The 21,358-nt window shown below is 43.6% G+C and overlaps 1 protein-coding gene across 3 annotated transcripts in view; it reads right to left on the reverse strand.

The window, feature by feature from the left end:
- UNC93A (unc-93 homolog A) overlaps positions 1 to 20,794 on the reverse strand; it is a 30,399-nt gene extending 9,605 nt beyond the window's left edge. The window contains exons 1-6 of one of the 3 annotated variants that reach the window (XM_065400865.1): positions 20,166 to 20,794; positions 15,408 to 15,613; positions 12,944 to 13,125; positions 9,709 to 9,938; positions 5,130 to 5,258; positions 486 to 703 (exon numbers count right to left, since the gene is read on the reverse strand). In XM_065400865.1, coding sequence (XP_065256937.1) covers positions 486 to 703; positions 5,130 to 5,258; positions 9,709 to 9,938; positions 12,944 to 13,125; positions 15,408 to 15,494 — 846 coding nt within the window. In that variant the 5' untranslated portion in view covers positions 15,495 to 15,613; positions 20,166 to 20,794. Of the gene's footprint in view, positions 1 to 485; positions 704 to 5,129; positions 5,262 to 9,708; positions 9,939 to 12,943; positions 13,126 to 15,407; positions 15,614 to 20,165 lie in introns of those variants that run through there. The other 2 variants (XM_065400863.1, XM_065400866.1) reach the window with 2 other exon arrangements.
- Positions 20,795 to 21,358: the final 564 nt, after the last annotated feature.

Genomic DNA, 21,358 nt, shown 5'->3' on the forward strand with positions numbered 1-21,358 from the left:
CCTTTTTAAAACTGCCATTGATTTATAGACATGGAAAAGAAATGTGCAATATAATTTTAGACAACTTAATAGAACTAATAGTTTAATAGTCTTAAACAAAAATGGAACCAAAATGTCTATGCAATACTTAAAAAGAAGTCAATAACATTTTAATGAACAATAATGTATTGATTCATTACTGAACAAATACAAATATTATACCTAATTCTAAGGAAATTTTAAAAAAACCTTTTGCTGTAAACTCAAAATAATTTCTTTCCAGATTTTTTTTTGCTTTGATTTGGTTACTGCCAGCCACTTGTATTTGAAGAGCTCAGTCGGAGTTAATTCAAATAGTATTAGGCAGTAATTTAGCCTTGCCAAGGATGTCCCCTGCCATTGAATATATATCATTTTACTCTGAGTAATTATCTGGTAGATGAAATAGTATTAAGCAGAGGTAAATTATAAAGAGATCGGGTATAACTAGGAACATTCAGTCCCACCTTTGTATAGTCACCAGCAAGGAATGCCTGTTCAAACCCACTGTACATTGTCAGCGGGATTAGGAGACACTGTCGCTTATCTTTAAGATGCTGGAAAGTTGCTAGGAATGTGGACCAAAAGGACTGTGTCTGCATTTTTTCTGTCTCACTCTCTGCTTGGTTGGCTTTGATTTGATCCAGAAATAGAGCAATCAGCAGCACAGCTATCACACCACTACCTGCAAAAACAAAACAAATGCATGAAACCAGGAGGGAAGCCAAGAGACTGACAGACAGTTGGTTTATTATTATTCAGACTTAGTGCTTAGTTCTGGGTCACATGTTTTGGTGGCTGAAAAACTGATTTAAATACAGCCTTGTGGCCATTACTGTCTAATTAAAAATGCCTGATCTAAGGTCCAGTCCGCAATATGCCGCTGTGCACTTCACAAAATTCCCTCAGCTGAGGTGTGACATACATGTTATGACAGCCGCAAAGTCAGCTGCACCGTTACATCAGAACAATCTCTCACTCTTCCAAGTCATATCAGAGGTCGTAGGGAGGCTAGCATGAAAGAGTTCCCTTTGCATCTATCAGCAGCTCCTAGCTCAACTAGGTTACATCCACGTTCAATGCCAAGATATTCATGGTTAGTAACAGTCTTCCCCAAAATACTCGAAAAAAATAAATATCAGGCCACAGATAGAATTTTAACTTTTATTTTCCTGGATCCCGCTACAGATTCCTTTTTGATTGTCATCTCAAAACAGTGCTGGTAGCTGACTTGCCTATAACAGTAGTGAATGTATGGGACATGAAAAATGAGAGGAGGCAACTGCATATAGCTTGATAGATCAATTATGTGGCTGTACACTAATATAAAAACTACAAGTAACGGAGCACATTGACAGTTAGCGCAGATGATCATATACATATAGGGCCAAATTCTCCTGTCACTATAGTGTCATTCCACTGAAGTCAATAGGACTGCATTAGTATAAATTAGAACAGAATTTTGGCCCAGGATGTCTGAAGCAGCAGCAGGTGATCGTTTCCTTTATTAAAAACTCAGGGCCTGACTATCTTTTTTGCTACACTGGTGTAAAGCAGGCATCACTCCATTGAAGTAAATGGAGTTATAAAGTGAGAGGAGAATCAGGCCCACTGCATGTTTAACATGCTGCACATCCATGCATCACTGTAACACTGTAGTTGTATGTGTGCATCTGCCTATCCATTAACTCAGAGCCAGATGCTTTGTGCTTTTCATATCTCCTCCCAATGCAGGGGCAGGCTTACCATAAATTGCACAAAACCACTAAACTTGCTTCTTAGGTACGTCCCCTTAAGACAGTGTTAATATTAATGTTCTCATGAAGCGATTACAGGTGTTCTGTGACCGCTGGAGTGTAGCCATTAGTGATGTGAGTTATTTTTAATTCAGTTAGGGTTTATAGCAGTGTTATGGACTTATTGCAGGGAAGTGAGGAGTGCATGAAAAATCAAGGGACATCTGCAGGATGAATAGTCTATAAATTCCTATAGTGAACTGAGAGCAATTGCAGGAGATTAGCAGTTGTGAGGCTTATAAATATAAACAGAGAAGTCCACACTCTGGTTTTCAAAATAACCCCAAAAACTCTACAAGATAGCCTAGCTATTTATCCTTCTCTCCAGCCAAGAACTGCCAAGTACACCTCTACCCCGATATAACGCGACCCGATATAACACAAATTCGGATATAATGTGGTAAAGCAGTGCTCCGGGGGGGAGGGGGGGGAGGGGGACAGGGCTGCGCACTCCGGTGGATCAAAGCAAGTTCGATATAACGCGGTTTCACCTATAATGCAGTAAGATATTTTGGCTCCTGAGGACAGCATTATATCGAGGTAGAGGTGTATATAGTCATCTACTAAACTGAAGAGACATTTAAAATATGTCTATGAATGAAATATTCAGATATTTGGTTTCCCTCAAGGTAGGAAAGTAATATCTCTTATTAAGAGTGAAAGAGAAATTGAGACTGTTGGAGTGAGGTCAGTGGAAGGCAGGATTACATTCATTTTGTATGAGCAAAGCTTAGGGGAGCACACATTAGTAATCAGATTTAGAGTTAAAACTCACAACCCAAACCCACACTCTGCAGAAAGGTAGCAGCTCCAACATACTCCAGATGAGGTGGAGGGTGTGTGTGGGGGGGTTCCTTTTTTACTTCCTCCTTTTTCCCATTAATTAAGCATGGCAGATTTGAGGTGTTTTGCCAGATGACACACTCCCTTCCATTGGTGTATTACACATTTAGTGTTATATCTCCACACAGAAATTGCATATATCTGTAGAAAACATAAAACCATGTCAAAAGGTGAAAGGTGACATGTGGCTGTCAAAAACCTCTCCCCTTTAACCAGAGGGGAAGATTTTTATCTACCCAGTTTGGAGTCAGCTGCATTATAAGCTTTACTCACTGCTGTAAAATGTCTGAGTGACATGAGTGTTCTTTGTCTTGAGGACTGGATTCCAATTAAAGTTGTTTCATTGGCTGCATTAGTCCTAATTTACAAGTGCACATTGAGGGGAAAAGAGGGTGTGAAAAGAGATACCTAACTCTGTTCATGTGTTTCCTCAGAGCAGAGGATGTTGTGCTGCCTTATCCTTTTCCCCTTGTCAGCAGCTAGATCCTGACTTCAGATCTAGGAAAACACTACACTGGCAAAATGCAGCCACACTAAGGTGGGCAGGCTGTAATGCACTCTTTATTCCTTATAATGGGCTTTTGGCCACATGTAGACAGACAAAATAGTCACTTGACAACTGTACCAGCTCTGGGCCCAACTCTACTCCACTAGCTTGGCCAGTGGAAGGAACCTATGAGCAGCTTTCACATACTCCATCCAGTGTGGGGGTGGGAGAGGGGGTAGTACATACAATACCAATGTACTGGTATCATAGTGGTGCTGCAATGGGGTCTATTCCAGAGGGTAGAATGGAAACTGTTAATTCTCTCCCTCTCCCTAGAGGAAGAATAATTTATGCCTATCTCTGAGTGTTGTGGGGCTGGACCAGCTGTAAGGAATTATGTCCTCTAAGCACAGCTGGGGTGTATCTAGACTATGTTAAAAGGATTTATTTAAAGTGTTAGCTAACCTGTTTTAACTATTTCAAAACCCTAGTGTAGACAGGACAAATTGTATTTTATAGGTTCTCTCCTAGGATTCACTTCAACCAGCTAAAATGTGTTAAAGATACAACTTGCTCTGTCTACACTAGGGTTTTAATAGATTTTCCAAAAGGAACCACTATTATTTACTATTATTTATTTGTATTATTGACTTACTCTGACCTCCTGCAGAAGACAGACCAATGAACTCCATGCAATAACTTCTGCATCAAGCCCATAGCTTGTGTCCGAGCTACAGCTTGTCTTTTAGGAAGACATCCAGTCTTAATTTAAAGACTTCAAGTGATGAAGAGTCTACCACATCCCTAGGTTTTAAAATAAGTGAGTGAACACTTAAGAAAACTCCTTTTATCCTAGTTTAAGCACATCCAAGAAGACAGATGTTCTGTTTGGGGTTGAAGCTGAATCTGGCAGTAAGATTCAGGGAGGTAGGATCTGTAATGAGTCATTTTTTAACCTGATGAGTGCTCTCAGAGCCTCCATAAAAATAACAGGAGTACTTGTGGCACCTTAGAGACTAACAAATTTAATAGAGCATAAGCTTTCGTGGGCTACAACCCACTTCTTCGGGTTGCCCACGAAAGCTTATGCTCTATTAAATTTGTTAGTCTCTAAGGTGCCACAAGTACTCCTGTTATTTTTGCGGATACAGACTAACACGGCTGCTACTCTGAAACCTGTCATTATGCAGAGCCTCCATGTCACTCAACCAGGGCTCAGCCAATCCACAGGTGCAGGTCTCACCAGGTGACCCCAAATCCAGGGACCCACTGAGAGCAGCTACTTCAGTCTGTTCAACATTGCTACCCCACTGGGAGTATCACCTGCCGCTTGGTGGCACTGACACTCTGCTCCTGCCCCAGCCTCTGCTTGCTCCTGTTCTGTTACAGTCCCAGCCCCAGCCTGTCCTTGTCCCCACTTCTGCTTTAGTCTTGTTTCAACCCCATTCTTGATTCTGGCTCCTGTCCCCAGCCCAACCACTAGGCTTGACTGCTGCTGCTCCAACCACTACCCCAGACCATCCACTACTCAGTTTCTGACAGGCTCTCTAGGAAGAGGCTAGGGGTTCCTCTGTGGGGGTTGTCTGAAGTGAGCCACATTTTAAACCTTTCTTTTGGACATTGGTTGAAGAAAGCCATATTCTATGGGGCTTTCCTTAGCCGAAGTAAAGACTGGTCCAAGCAGGAGAGGATTGTGTGTGCCTAAATGTCCAAACTCTACCTTAATTGTAATTTTCATTCTAAGTAAAAATGTAAATATAAAGGATGTCCTGCTCCTTTAAGGACTAAAGGAATACAGAGTTGCACAAAGCAGCTGGGGCTTCTCAGAAGGAAACTGGTTGCAGCTCAGGAGAAAGGGGCTTTCCTTTTGTCAGCTCAAATTGGAGGAGGAAGCTGGAAACATACTCTGCAAGATCATTTTTGATTTCATTTGCATCTAGTTTCCCTGTAAGTGATGTTTGGTTGAGACAGCTAGAAGCACGTACCAGTGTAGACACCCAACAGGATATAGATTAAGGTCTTGGTTGGCCCACTCGATGCAGTGGTGTTAGTTGTAGCATTTGTCATGCAGTCATATGCTCCACAGCACATCAGGTCTTCTTCTGAGACTTCCGCTACTTCAGTAACAATGAAAACAAAGGCAGAACATGAGGGAGGTCAGATAAGCACAGTTCAAGGCAATAAGTAGAAATGGAGCCAAGTAACACAGGCTGATCATAGATCCAAACTTCCCCAAAATTCAGCAATATTCTAGTTTACCCATTTATAAAGAAAGGACCAGTTACAGAGTTTGAATCCTGAGTTGTGCTGCTCCAAAGTTTGGGACTGTTCTTAGCTGGGGCTTTGGTTCATGCCACTCTTTATCAATAAGCCCTGTGCGGGAGGGGCATGCTTCCAAGGCCTGAAGTCACCCTGAGTAAACTTCAAAAAGGTTGATGGTTCAGTTCAGCACTCAAAAAGGTTTTTTTTATTTTTTATTGAAGCCTTGTTTGAATTACTTGGGTCTGCAAAGCTGGGCTGGAAATCTGAAGAAAACGCTTCCCTAGCAGATTTCCATCTGGGTCACAGAAACCACAGGAATTGCTTTCCTTGAGATATTGCACTTCAGCACATCCATGAAAATGAAATGCAAGTTAAATGAGCTTTTCTGAACCACAAAAAAAAAAAAAAAAAACAGTGCAAGTTCTGGGTAAAGGTTGGATAGGTAAGGTTCTTAGTTTGTCCAAACTGGTCCTCCCACCTCATAGTGTGTATTTCCAGTGCAACAGTAGCTCCAGTTAGAGTACTGAATAAGTGGTTATCTGTAGAAATGGTCCTAAATCAGTAATCACAGATCTGAGCACATCCTCACTTTGTGAGTGTTTGAAGTTCAAATAAGTATCTGGATCTCAGATTTTTCAAATGGGCCTAATTTGTTATCCTAGGTCAAACCAAAACCCCTTGTTTGGAATAGCCCTAACTTGGGGGTGTACAAAATCCAGTTCTAGATCTGAATTCTTCAGTTGGGATCCATTGTAGGTTAGTTTCTATACATGTTTGTTGTAGTAAGGAGGACAGTAGACAAAGTTACCAAACTAGAGCCCAGGCAACTTGAGTTCTGGTCCCACCAGTGAAGCTTGCTAGCTATGTAACTTTAATTAGTCACTTCTCTTAGTTTTCCAGTTGGTAAAATGAAGCTAATGATGCTTACCATTCATTACAGAGTACTTTGACATCTATGGATGAAAAAGATCAAAGTATTTAATAATTAGTTTGTAAAAAAATAATGTTGGGATCTTTCTGGATGAATGGCACTGAAGAAATAATATTAAAGAATGATCTAACATTTCTGGTTGCTCTTAACGCTTCTGAAGAGGAAACACAGGCCCTGGTTGTTGTGTTTTTCTGAGTAGCATCCTTCTTTACTCTGCTCCCTAATAGAATTTCACATTCCAGTAGCACTCTGTCTGGGAGGACAGTTCTGAGACACTCATTTTTGATTGATCTAGGTGACATTTAGCCATAATCCATCCCTGCAAAGAACCAGTTCTTCCTGGTTTTATTGTTATTTGCGAATATATTTGAAACTAAAGCAACTCCACATGGCTTTGCTTCATTTAATCGTCTAAAGCCTATGCTGAGCATATGACAGTACCCACCCCACACACACACAATCCCTCTGTAGCATGGTCACACCATGCTAATTCCCTCCTGTACTCGTTACTCATTGTATGAATGCAAAATAGTCATCAGAATTGTGAACCTGAATAGGCCGGGGCATGCTAGGAGGAAAAGAGAGAGCCTTAAAATGAATTCAACAGCTTTCATTGCAAAGTGTGTCGGTTCATGAATAAGTGGGAATAAAGTTTATCTAGGTTGATTCCTTACTTAATTAGGTCTATTGTATGGTTATTTTAAACATTAATTGCAGTTGGTTTGTTTTCATCACAGCTTTTAGTCTAAACACCCACATGCACAAGCTGTTTATTGACCACGTACACAAATCAAGTTTACTCTGAGGTAGGGTGACCAGATGTCCTTTTTTTAAAGGGACAGTCCCGTTTTGGGGGACTTTCTTATATAGGCGCCTGTTACTCCCCACCCCCTGTCCTGTTTTTTCACAGTTGCTGTCTAGTCACCCTATCCTGAGGGCAAGTCTACACTACAGCACAGCATTGGCGCAGCTGCACCGATGCGAGAAGCAGAAGCTATGTCAGTGGGAGAGTGTTTCTGGCCGACATAGCAATGGTGTGGACAGTGCAAAACTTGTGTTGCTTGGGGCTGGGGAAACTTTTTCACATCCCTGAGAGTCATAATTTATATCGACGTAGGCAGTAATGTAGACATGCCCCGAGGTGAAAATTAACAAGGTGGATAAAGTGATCACCGCGGCCAGTGGCCACATTTGCATAGCTTTGGACCAGTGGCACTTCAGGAAAACAATTGTATTCCAGAAGTGTGTTAAATAAACAAGGGTGAACTCTTCATTTTGTCCCAGAGTCTTTATGTCATACTGGAAGCTTAAACAGAGTGTAAATGGCCCCTGGGGAATAACCCTGGTATAAAGGGATTCTCCAGATGACAGAGACCTGCCTCAGCAGTTTTACATCACCGCCTGACACTGCACTCTGGCTATTCTCAGCTTCTGCAAAGGCCCCTGGGGAGCAAAGTATAATGTAGAGCAGTCCTGAGGCTCGGGAGTGAAAAATAAATCAAGAACGTGATTAAGTTTTCAACTATGTAAAGCAAAACCTGGTGCTCTTTCTTCTCACGTGCAATATCCTGGTGGTGACACAGGGCACTTAAGTAGTATGAGGCCTGGTTTCCAGCAGTGCCGAGGACCCACAGCTCTAACTGAGGTCAATAGGTGCTCAGCACCTCTGAAAATCAAGCCCAAAGTGGTGCTAGTAGGAAGGGGAGAGGAAAATGAATGTTGCATTTTATATGTGGCTACTGCCTTTACAATTTTATCTCCTGTGTCGTTCCCTCGTGATGCAGCCAAGCAGCATGTCCTGCCAGCCCCTCGATATTTCGGGAGCTCTCATTCTTACAATGTTTCCCATTAAAATCGGGGTGTCCTGCTTTCATGGGGATGGCTAGCTATTGTGACGGGTTTGGCCCAGTTTATAAGTGTGTGTGTGGGAAGGAGGTCTGCATTTTGTAAAGGTTTTATTCCAAATGAGCATATTTTACTTTTTTTTCCATCTTGCTACAACAAAAACAAATGTTGGTGATGAAAAGTACGAGTACGCCCTTGTTGGTAGTGTCCAAAGAGAGGCTAAGAACTGAATTAGCTGGAGACTGGAGTTCAATCTCAGCTGTATAGAAGGTCCCTCCACTTCAAGGCTGAGGCTCATTGGTGAGGCAATGGGGGGAAGCTTATACTGGCTCTGCCCATGTTGTCACTGTTTAGATAAACAAAGCTTCAGATGTGAGAGCTGCTAAGTTAGCCCCCTTCACAAGTACAGCATTCACTAAAATCCAAAGGAGCCAATCAATGAAATAAAAGCGGAGGCCCACAGAGATGGCCTCAGCATTTTAAGGGAGACGTGCAAACCTAAATGTAAGAGTGAGGGAACCTCCTCAAAGTGGATCTGCTGTATCTCCGTGAGCCACAATACAGTTCAATACTAGCGAGACTGCACCTGATTCTCCCTTGCCTTGCACCTTGTGCTGCCACTCACTATTCTGATATGGTGGTGTGTTATATCCACCTTGCTCAGGGGCAAAGGACTGGAGTAGAGATTCATACCCAGGGGACCAAATTCTCCACTCTGTTATACAAGTCTGACCCAGGGTAACTTCACTGACTTCAAGAGCTGCGCTGGCATAAAACAGGTGCAACAGATTGGACAATATTTTTAGACTTACACTGTTAATAAAACCTGATGTGAGTTTCCTGAATATATAAGGTTAAACCCAATTTCTAGTTGAACTCTGAACTCTTGGAGACAAAAACCTCCTTTAAAAGAAGCAATTTTTCCTGCTTGATCCAGTGATGTCTGTAACTTCTTTCCACTCAATAATCTCCCATTTCCATTATATACCGACCTTTGAATGAAGCAGCAAGATTAATGTGATAATGATACATTATAATACTTCCCATCTTCAAGATGTTGACCAAATACAACATTCTTGTTAACGCTTGTTATCCCCATTTTAAAAATGGAAAACTGAGGCAGAGAAGTTAAGTGACTTGTCCAAACTATATGGTAATTCACTGACAGAGCGTGGATTAGAACACAGGAGTCCTGGCTCCCAGTCCCATGTTCTAGACAGTAGACAGTTCTGCCTCTCTCTGGCACTTAGTTTAAGCACTAAATCTAAGAAACCTCAAAATCAGTTCAATTATTATCAGTGATTAAACTTGCATTTTTAAAAATGTAAAACACATTTGACTTTTCACCCCAAAACATCCATGAAATTGCTTCTGCATTATTCTGCCTGACTTTTTTAACCAAGTTTTTAAAAAATAAACTTTAAAGCAATAAATCTTTTCTTTAAGAAACCGGGCATGATGGAAGGGTACAAGAAATAAATATTATACTTTAGATCTTTAAATATACATATATATATATATATTACCTGTGGTGGTAGTCTGGCCAAATATCAAAGATGAAATAAGATTTCCCCAGACTCCAGAAGACTGGAATATGAGAAAGAAGAGCCCAAAATACTGATTGATGACATCTCTTCCAATTTTCCCTGCCTTTTGGGCATACAAATTGCCAGCTATTGTGAGATAGGTGCATTTAGCAGACCACAGAGGGGCTCCCCCAAGTCCCAGGATTATGGAGGTAGGGATTAGCGTGTACCTGCCAAAGAATACTTTATTTAGCATATATTTTATCTGTTTGTCCATCTATCTGCCCTCCAAGGCAGATCACTGAACACTGCATTCCATAAATAAAAAAGATAAGCCAAATTATTCCCAGAGCCTCAGATATCACAATACACCTAAACCATGGGCAGTGTGTGCATCCCCTGTTTGGGGAGGCTAGCTCCCTGCCCTGCCTCTTCTGCCTGAGGCCCTGATACCACTCCTACTCTTCTGCCCCAGCTGGCCCACCAGCACAGACTTGAACCCTGGCTAGTGCTTGGAGCAGCCCTGAACCCTGGCTAGCCTGCTACCCCACCCCCACCAGCTTGCTTCTGCCCAGAGTAGGCTGGAGAAGCCCTGAGCCCCAGCCAGCCACCTGGGGCCGAGCCCTGAGCCTGAGCCACCCAGAGAAGCTCTGAGCTCTGCCACACCCTGGCCCCGGGCCAGTGGCAGGGAGCATTAATGTAGGTTTGGGGAGGTTTAGCCTCCCCCAGACTCCATTACCCACCACCCATGACCCAAACATATTCAACTTTTGTGTAAATCAGTGGAGTTACTGCAGGGACAAATTTGCCCCAATGAATTTAAACTAGGAATGACTGAACATTGTGAAATCTGAGAACGATGCCAACTATATTTTGGGGTTGGGGGGACTTGTGCAGTTCATACAAGTAGTCTTAGTTCATGAACCCTTTCCTTCTGTAATCTAAGGACTAGCTTGTGCCTACCCTGGATGGATGTAAAGTGGGCTGGAGGGGTACAAAACAAGTAGCCTTCCCTTCCAGCCTCACGTCCCCTACCCAATGACGAGCGGAACTGGGTTTGGCATGAAGGGTACCACAGCTTGAAAAAGGGTCTAGCAGGGGCTGCCCAGTTCCACAATACCCCAGCCCCCCCAGAAGCATTGGATTAAAGCTGCAGTCTTGTCCTAAATATTTTTTGAAAAAAATGTTAAAGGGAAAATCAACTTACAAGGAAACATTTTTGTAGCTAAAGGGAAGTCTGTGCTATGCATTTGGGATAGAAGAAAAAACCCCAAAAGTAAAGTGGCTCAAATGGATGGTCTGCATTCAGTTCTATTTTTTAGTTAGAATTTTACAATCTCATAGTCTGCTCTTTTCTCATATTCTATTTGTTTTTAATCCTTTTTTCATTCTGGGCTAGACATATTCCTTTCTTCTCTGGGATAGCCTCTTGCAACTTCCCTTAGGAAGAACATGAACCAGTAAAGTTCAGGGGAGTGGTGTACTTTCTAATCCATAGTACTAAGGCAGGATAGGAATGAGGCAAAACAAGGGTGTCCATCCTCAATTGAAACGAATGGTGATTTATGCAGACAACTGAAATGTTAAAGCATAAAGTGGATGGAGTTGGGGCACTATTTCTTTTTCTGCAGATGGGTTAACAGTTTTGAGGACTCACATTTGGGGAAATTCCTGGGGATTTTGTTAATGTAATGTCTCTTTTGTTTCTAAGATGGACTCTGGCGGAAATAAATACTGCATATCAGACCACTAGGTCAGCTGGTTTCTCCCCACATCTTTAGTGCTAGAAATATCCAAAATCCTGTCCTTAGAAGCCCCGTTTTCTGGCCTCAGCTTGGTTTTAGTTGGCACAGAGCAGTGTTTACTGATGGAGGAGAACCTTATGATCACCTAAGCTACAAGAGTGATGGACATACACAAGTACAGCTTAAATGGTATGTTGTAGGCTATCTATTTACTCTGCTATGGCTTTTCTTCTCTTACACTGGTCCAAAAAGCTGTATGTGTTTAGCTGTTTTGTTCTTATGAGAAGCTATTGATTGAAATATAGAAATGGACAAGAACCAAAAAAATTGATCTAGAGAAGTTTGGTTTGGATATGAACTTCATGACTAGCTCTAAAATGAGCCAAACCCCAGATTTGAACACCCCAATCTATGGGAAAGTTTGGATCCACATCCAAACTTTGCAGCTTCAGCCCATCTCTAAATGAAGCATAGAAGACGATTGGCTGGACTAGTGTTCACCAATGCCTTGCCATTCCTACAGCTGCAGTGAGAGTAAATTAATCATGTGGCATGTACCCACCTGAGCCTAAGGGATGTTTGCTGCTGACTGCTTCAAAATAAGGCAAATCTTCCCTACCCTACAGCCTTGCCAACAGGTTCAGGGGAGAAATTCTTTCCTGATCCCCATCAGTTAAACCTCTATATGTGATCAAGAATCTCACCATTGTTAAACTTCTAATTCTGTTTATACCCCAAGATACCATTGGTGCCCAAGTACAGGGCCGTCCCTAGGGGGCTGCGGGGCCCGGGACATAGGCCCCGAGTTTCTAATCTGCTGGGGGGTGCTCCTCCCCGCTTCCTCCTAGGCCCCGCCCTCACTCTTCCTCTTCCCCTGAGGCCCCACCCCCATCCTGCTTCTTCCCACCCCCCCTCCACCCCTGCCCTGCCTCTTCCCTGCCCAGTTTCGCCCCCTCCCCTGAGCATGCTGTGCCCTCGCTCCTCTCCCCTCCCCCCCGCAATGCCTCCTGACACCCCGAAACATCTGATCCGTGGCAGGCGGTAGGCGCTGAGAGGGAGGGGGAGGTGCTGATCGGCAGGGCCCACTGGCAGGCAGGAGGCATTGGGGAGGAGGGGAAGGTTTTGGTAGGGGGGCTCCTCCTCACTCCCCTGCCTGACTGCTGCTTGCATCCCCATTCACCTCCTCACCCCGCTCACCCGCCCGACCACCTCACCTCCCCACCTGCCTCCTCATGATTTTATCGAAGCACAGGGCCCCCTAAAGTGCGGGACCCGGGGTGGTAACCTTGATTCGCCCTACCCAAGGGACGACTCTGCCCAAGTAGTTGTCCATTTGGTTGGTTCTGGCAGTTCCAGTGGGGGCAGGAAATTCCAAACACTGATAACCCTCTGAGGAGGAAAAATTGCCCCTCTGCATATCTAACCCAGATGTAATGAATGGGGTTTCACTAGTTAAACTCTGGCAGAACAGTATAAAAGGCCATTAGTACCAGCTGGCATAGAAGTTGCCCAAGGAGTATGTGATGTAGCAGCACATAGAGCCTGCAATGGTCCATTTGCAGCCCAGCTTCTTAATGAGGATTGGAGGGAGAAACATGGAAGAGAGGATGAGAGCTGCATAGATAACACTTAGTGAGGCAACGCCAAGACCTTCTTCAGAGTGGAGACTGCTCTGTGGAGACAAAAACAAGTTGACCCAGAATTTACCATGTGAGAAGGGGAGATATGGTAGCTGAAATATCAGTGCTTCAAAATTTTGATCCAGATTCAGGTTTGGATTGTGAATTGTCTAAACATTTGGGATGCAGAGTGGGGTTCAGATCCAGGATTTTGGTTTGCAACCAACGCATTTTGATTTTTAGAGCAATGAGACTTAAGGAAAATCTGTTTTCCTTCTCTCTCTCTTTCTTGTTTACTTTGAAAAGAAAGTCTCTTGATTCATAATCCCAAGGGGATTTTTGCCTGAGGCAATGTCTTAATACTTTAAGCACAAGGTTTGAAAACTTCTTAGACCCAAAGGTTCAAATTCCAGCATGGTCTAGTTGGCCCTTCCTAGGTAGATCTGAGTTCCAGACAATTTGCCCTGTGGAAGGTTATTTCAAAGGATACCTTAAAAATTGAAGTTGTGTGTGCCCATGTAAGCCCCAGGGCATTTTTTTGTAGACGCATGCGGTCACCTTGACCAAAATTGTCTCCTCCCTACCCATCACTATTATGACACGTTGCATGGTGGGTAACTGGTTGTCTGCTGCCCTCCACTCTAGAGATGGGTGCTTTTCAGTGGCTGGCTACAGCTCTTGGATGTATATAGAGTAATTAGTAGAGTGCAAAAATGTGCTTCCTGTTTACTAGCTAAACACAGCACCTAAACCATTGGGGTTCTGGTCGATGACTAGGGCTCATAGGTGCTACAGTCATATTAATAAATAAGAACCTTGGGTCAGATCATGCTCTCTACTTCCATGAGCACAAGGGGTTAAAATTAGAGCTGGTCTGAAACTGGAATTTCCATTCCATGGGAAATTCTGACATTTCACACACCCACACAAAAAAAGTTCCCAGTCCGAATGAAAAGAATCAAAATTTTGAAGTTTCCCACAAAACAACAATTCCAAAAAGGTTTGATTTGGGAGCATCGAAATGTGTCATTTCAATAAGGTAAAAATATGTTGTTTCTAGTTTCTCGTTTTGATTTGTTTTGACTTTTATATTTATAATATTAAACTATAATACAAAGTTGAAATGAGAAAGTCAAAATGATTGGTTTCAGCTTTTTCCCACTGAAAAACATTGTTGAAATCAACATTTTTCTGCAAAAAGTTTTAATTTAGGTGAAACTGAATTTTGACCTAAAACTAGTGTGTTGCCATTTTTTGGACCCATTCTAGTTAAGATCTTTCAGAGTGGGTGCAGGGTACCATCTTCCATGGCCTCGTCTCATCCTTCATCTGAGCCTCCAGCAGCTTCTCCACCAGTGGAGCAACTGGCTCTGCAGGGTTTGGACCTCAGAGTTGGCGCTGAAGGCCAGCTGCCCATAATCCCTGGCTGGTTCCGAGAGCAGTTCGGAAATCCCAGTGGGAGTAATGCTGCCTGAAGCAATATTAGCTTCTGCCACTTCCCTTCCATGGCCGCCATTGTGCAGCTGTAAGGAACTCATTGTTCAATAGACATGCAGATTGGCTTGCAAATCAGAGGGGGATTCTTATTTAAAAATCCATTGATAAAGTATTGCCAGCTCCAAGCATTTAAATATTATTAGTCAGAACACAAAAAATCATGAGATCGGTTTAAACATCATGAGATGAAAAAGAAATTCTTTAAAGGTTCCTGCTAGGCTACAATGCAACCAGTTAACCAGGCTTCAAATGTATTAGACTGCGTATTAACAGGACTTTCCAATCATATTAAGTTTACATGATTGAAAAATGCACCCTTTTTCTTCATCAAGAGGGGGCCACAGAAAGAAGAGAACCACATCCTGAATTACCAACATCCCTACTTGCAGCATTCTGGGTTTTTCGAGACAGCCTTTTATTCCGAAATTTGATTTGAGATCTGACAAGATCACAGTTTAAGATCGTATGGCAGGAAGGGTACATCCTGCTTTTGGCATTGCACAAGTCTGCAAACAAGATAGCATGTCACCTTTTCCTGGCCAACTTACGTCTTAGGCATTTCTTTACAGATCTAGGCATTTCTAGAACTATTTCTGCTCCTAAAAATCCCCTCTCTTTCTGAGGCCTTCCATTGCATTACACGGATAAAATTCTTAACAGAAGCTCTGGAACTTGGGTAAAACACATCATCTTTTGCCAGACTGATATCTCAACCCACACCAGAAAAGCACATGTGTTCTTCAAAGATACCAAGAAAAGATTATGTTTCACACCCCTTGACTGGACTGATACTATAGGAACGGATATCATAGCAACTAATGAAACTAGCTACATTTACCTGCAGACTCTGCAGCCCTCCATAAGCAGTAAATAGAAGTAAAAATCCAAAAGAAATGACAAGAACATTCTTAAGATTGCTTTCCATGTTGGTTCATAGAAGATAAACGCCTGACAGTTAAAGGTGGTGATCCAAGTGGCCCAGCTGGTGCTTAGGGAGGGAAAAACAAGGTCTGCTTGTTGGTAAGGATCAACTTCTCACTGCATCTGTAGTAGAAAGAATTGTTAGCCAGTTGTGTGTCAGCCAGTGAACTTTACTTTCTCTGATACTGAAAACTCCATATGAACCTGTTACTCATTCAGTTGCTGTGAAGCAATAATAATTAGGACTTATCAGCTCGCATTAGATCTCTGTACTTTATATTCAAGTTCACAAATCACTTGTAAGAATGAGGCAAAATTTCATATTTCATCTGCATAGTATGTGGCTTCTTTCTGTTCCTGGCACAGAAGAATGCAGATAGTTAAATGCATAGCTGGAATACAATTACAGCTAAACCTTAAAGGGCAAAGATTAAAAGATTGCTTGGAAATCTATATCAGGTCTGTTCCTTAACTAAGGTTGCAAACCATACAAACAAACCAGACTGTTTATGTGACTAGGTAATGTGAGACTATTACTTAGAGGGTTTCACAATCTTTACAAAGATATAGCAGACAAAAACAAGTTTGTTGCCTGTTTGTCTAATGGAAGATACCCTACCCCCAGCAAGCCCAGTGGAATTTGAGAATACACAGCTGGGAATCATTCTACCAGCTACTAGATGGCACAGTGTTGCTTCCCATACACACACTCATTCAAGACCAAAACAAAGAAAACATGAAAAAGGCTGAATATATTTTAACATACCAAGAAGTCAAAGCTAGCTCCTGTTTTTGAGGAACGTCCAGTTTCTGATATTTTTAGTTCTTGTTTTATAATTCAAGTAAATGCAGAAGAAAAATATTCTTCCAACCCCAAGTAAGAGTGAAGAAGTTCTTAATATCCCTTTGAGAATAGCATGTGTATAAATAAATGCAAGACTTTCTAAATAGACAGTGAAATACTGTCTCTTCATATTAAGGACTATCACACTTGGCACACATACATAAAGTCTAATTTTCAGCTGAGCCTCAACCCAGTCTTTGTTTTGGAGGTGCAAATATTGGTAGTTACATACCTAGCCTTCTCCTGTAGTGTTTGTAACCCAAACCAGTGCTGAACTGAACTAGTGCATAAGAACATGACAGTGATACTGACTTTAAACAAAAATGAAACGCTTCACGGCCCACTCTGATGCAAGAATAAACAGAGCACACATGCAACAGTGAGAGGCACGTTAAATTTTCAAAATCCTTTGTTTTGTAATACTTCACTGTGTTGGTAGTCACTCAGATAGGGAAGCTTTTTTAAAATTGTTTTTAACATGCCACTCTTTTTTAAAGGCACAATTGGAGAGATTGTCAGTTGAGAGCCAACACACAGTCTTTCCCGCCAGCAACACCTGTTCCGGGAAAGCATTTTTGGGCCCTTTGTTTTTTTGATTGATCTGAGAGACATTTTGGCCTGCTTGATGTCCCTGTCCAGACCTTTGGATTATCTGCCTTCTAATGAGTCTCTCCAAAGGAATGTGCAGACTCTTTACCAATGAAATCTGATAAGGTTGAGATGCTCTTCATTTTGTACCAAGCTGTGAGCGTCTCCAGTGGGCCTGCTGTGTATCAACCTGACACCCCTTTCATTCCTTCTGTCAGTTTACCTAAGATTAAGTGAGTCTCAAGATCTGAGCCCAACGTGTGTGCAATCTCAGTTCTCAAGCAGGGGATCGACACACTCCTAGCTAAAAGCTCTCACATGGAGGGCTCACTGAAACTGGAGATGGAATGGACCTATTAAATTAATGACTCCATCTCACAGTCAGGAATGTCTGTTCTCTGAGGTGACTATAACTGAGCCCTGGCTTCTCTTAAATCACAACAGACCTTCTGGCTGATTTTTTCCCCCAAGTGTTCACCCCTCCCTCTAGCCATCCACCTTTTACTAGGGTATCTGTTCATTTTAGGCTTTCGTTGAACAAACCCAACAAAAACAGAAGATCCACCCTAGACCCCTCTATCTCAGGCCACAGGCTGGCTGTTACTTTATTGGCTTTGATCTCTTGCTATGCCCACTAGCCAATGGATGCAGCTGAAGGAGGGATGAATAGCATTTTGTGGCTCCCTGATCCTGGGTCATAAGAACATAAGAACAGCCATACTGGGTCAGACCAATGGTCCAGCTATCTAGCCTGTTTTCCAACAGTGACCAATACCAGGCACTTCAGAGGGAATGAGCAGAACAGGCAGTCACTGAGTGATCCATCCCCTGTCATCCACTCCCTGCTTCTGGCACCAGCATAGTTTACAGCAGTCCAAGAGCTGCTCGAAACTATCCCTGGCTGCTGCTGGCCCCCAAGGGACTGACCACTTACTGGGGGTTGCCAGAGCACACTGACATCTGGCCATGCTTTCCCCCCAGATTGTTCCCCATGCTGGAATCAGGCTATGGGGGGAGGGGGGATGACAGAAGGTAGCTATGACAACTTTACATGCCAGCTGGAGACATCTGGCTGTTTTGCAGCCCCTTTCCACAGCTGGAGTGTCACACATGGACTAGAATGCGGGCCCAGGATTGTCTTTAACAGCAGCAATTTATAAAAAAAAAAAAAACGTAAATCGGTCACTGTGGAGGGAGATCCCCTTCCCAGTTACTTGGTTTAGAGCCATCCTTTCTTGTGGGCTGACTGTTCTCTGAGCTTCCCCCACAGGCAAAGTCAGCAAGTTACATGCCCCAAATTGGCAAGTTAACGAGGCCCACTTGTCTAACAAACTCCCCTTGTATAACCCATGCTGACCTCATTATATTAGAGGGATGGATGCTGGGGTTTCTTTCCAGCGACCAACTTGGGGGTAGGGTGCTGTCAGACCAGAAAAAGTTCTTCTCTGTGAAAGGCCAGAAACACCTCACACACTCATCCTCTCCGAATGTGACCTGTGATTCACTCTCTAAAGATTGCAGCAGTATTAGTGTCCTGAGAAAGGAAGTTAACCCTTCCCAAGCTGCCTCCCAGGTCAGTGTCGTACATGGAAAACATAAGGCTGGAGCCTCAAGTAGTGATGGATGATCTGGAGATTAGACTCTTTCACAGTATGTAACCAATACAGGGCAGCATGGCCTGTAACCAAAATAAAAGGGTTCCCAAGCCAGTACTGTCTTAAAGCAACCACCCTCTCTACCTTAAAGATCTTCCCCACTCCGCACCCCGATGGGAAGGAGTCTACATCTCCAGTATAATATATTGTGGTCTTCACCCTGAAATTTCTGGAATCATACAGCCCCCAATTCAATATCCAATTAATCTGCTCAGTAGAATAAGCGTCCAGTTAAAATCCAGGCTGCTCAGTCCAGGCTGTTTACAAAATATGTTCTTGTATCATTGTGAAAGCCTGGTCACATGGTTCTGTCTCACACACCTGCTGTGGTGCCTCACTGTTTTCTAAGCTCAGTCAAGTGTGGTGAAATATGGCAGGAATCCCGTGCAATAGCCGGCCATCTCCAAGAAGGATCATACCTGCTTCTTGGTTTTAGGGAATGGCTTTTTGCAGGATCTCCACTTTCTCTGTGGGTGGAGGTAGGGTAGGTTGAACCTGCCCATTTCCTAGCAGGTATGTAGCTTCTCCTTTCCCAGATTTGCAGGAGTTCAGGTGAGCACTGACTTCAGCCTCCCTCCAGGTCAGTTCCCTCCTCACTCAGATGTGACTGATAAGCAGGACTAAAGATGACGCATCATGCAGGTGTGCAGCTGCATATTGCTGGTGGCCATGGAGGATACAACCTATTAAATGCTGAGGGGTGGCTAAGTGGAATAACCCAAGTAGCAAAGGCTGTTTTCTCCTGGGAATCAATCAGGCCTAGCTGACAGCTGCCAATCAGTGGAGTAATTCTGTCAACAAAGTCAAGGGAGGACAAAGACACTCACAGAACCAGGAGCCACGCTATGCCCAAAGCTCCCAGCAGTATTAGTTCCCTCCTACCGCCACCTAAAGTTCTAAACACCTCCCTGGCCTCTACCTAACTTTCCATCCCTCTCTCCTCTACCCACAAGTCCAGTCTCTACTTCCTGTCCCTTCAAACACCATCCATTCTCCTCTCCACAACCTACCCATAGCTATCCCACTTCTGTTCACTCTTCCAAGGTGTCTATAACCCCTTTGCCACATCCAGTATCCCTCTACCCTTAGGTCTGTCTAAATCTTATCCTGTGATGTCCCCCTCTCTATCTTCCTTCTATGATGCCCACTTGCTTTTCATTCCCCCTCTTTGCCCCTTGATGTATCCTATCATCCCGCCTTGCTCTGCCTCTCCCCAGTCCCATCTCTCCAGCCCCCCTTGTCTTCATCCTTCATTTCTCTGCTTTCTCCTCCACAGCTCCTCTTCCCCAAGTCCCCAGCCCAGTTTCTGCCTCTCAGGCTTCCCTCCTGCAAATCCCTTGCACATCCTGCCATGCTCCTCTTTCTTCATTTCTTGATGTTCCGCCTTGCCCTCACCAAGGTCCCCCTCTGCCTTCCCTCCCACACTGTCCATGTCCACACCCCTCCGCTCCCTTTACCTATCCCCGAAGGTGGGAAGAGGAGAAACTTCCCCTGCTCTGCACTCAGAGTGAGCTGGGGTGGGGAGAGGCGCCTAGCTAGAAACAGAGCAGAGTGACTGCAGACGGGAGTCTAAGCTATGGTTTCTTACCTGCACATCCATGGGGCTGTGTGGTCCTTACTTGCAGGAGGCTCACAGCAGCTGCCACCTCTGCTGAGTCCAGTTGTTCAGTTAACCTGTGCTGGTCCTGTAGTAGAGGCTGGGACTGGCTTGGGGCAGGGTGCTCTCACACAATAGGGCTCCTCCCCTGAATCCCAAAGAGCCAGGACAAAGAAGCATTTCCTGCTTGCTCAGTCAGGGTGCCAGACTTAATCTTTGTGTCACAGATCCAGTAGGACATTAAATTCAGCGGGGAGCTCCCCAAATATGAAGTAGTCTGTTTCTCTAGTATGCGTATTGCATTCACTTCTCTACCTGCAGTAGCTCTCTTCTGCTAAGCCTTCAGCCCATCCACGTCTTATCTTCTAAAAATATCCTGCCTCTGAGCAGTTCACATCTGCATTACCTCTGCTCTTTTGCGTGGCTCAGAACAACTTTATTAATGCCCGTTTTACTGGCTTTTGCTTGGCTGCATACAAGGTGACTCTGACTCAGCAGGACCGAGCACTGCTAAGAAAAAGCACATGCCGCTGTTGTGATATGGACCTTTTCTAATGAAAGGAGCAGGCAGTTCCTGTTTGTGAACAACAGCGGCTTGTACCACGGCTGCTCTGCAAAACTCAGTCGCCACTTGTTGGCAACTCAGGAAATTCACTCAACTGCTTGTTAACATCTCCTATGATCACGCCTCAAAATTACTGGTGCACTCATGACTCACTCTCCTCTTCGATCCCTCTAGTGGCATCCCGGCATCTTTGCTTTGAAGTTTAATTTTCTTCTCTTATCTGCAGGGCCACGTACGACTCCACCATGCCTACATCTCTGCCATCACTTCTTACTACTCCTCCCCTCTCTGTGCTATTGAAACCAGCCTCACTACTCCTCCTGCACTCATCTCTAAGCCCCCTTCCATGCTGTCCCTAAGCTTGCAACATCTTGCCTATTCCAATTGGACAGTAAGTATGGTCCAGCAGTTAATGTCCTAGTTTAGTATCTCTGAGTTCAATTCACTACTACATCACAGAAGTCCAGTGCACCTGTGGGCAAGCCGCTTTCCCTATCCGTGACTGAGTTCCCTATCTGTAAAATGGGAATAATCGAATTTCTCTACTTCACAGGGATTAAAAATTGTGAGGCACTCAGACACAACAGTGATGGGTGAATCATATAAATGCCATAGATAG

Source organism: Emys orbicularis, chromosome 3, assembly GCF_028017835.1.
Source record: "Emys orbicularis isolate rEmyOrb1 chromosome 3, rEmyOrb1.hap1, whole genome shotgun sequence".
NCBI classification, from domain to species: domain Eukaryota; kingdom Metazoa; phylum Chordata; order Testudines; family Emydidae; genus Emys; species Emys orbicularis.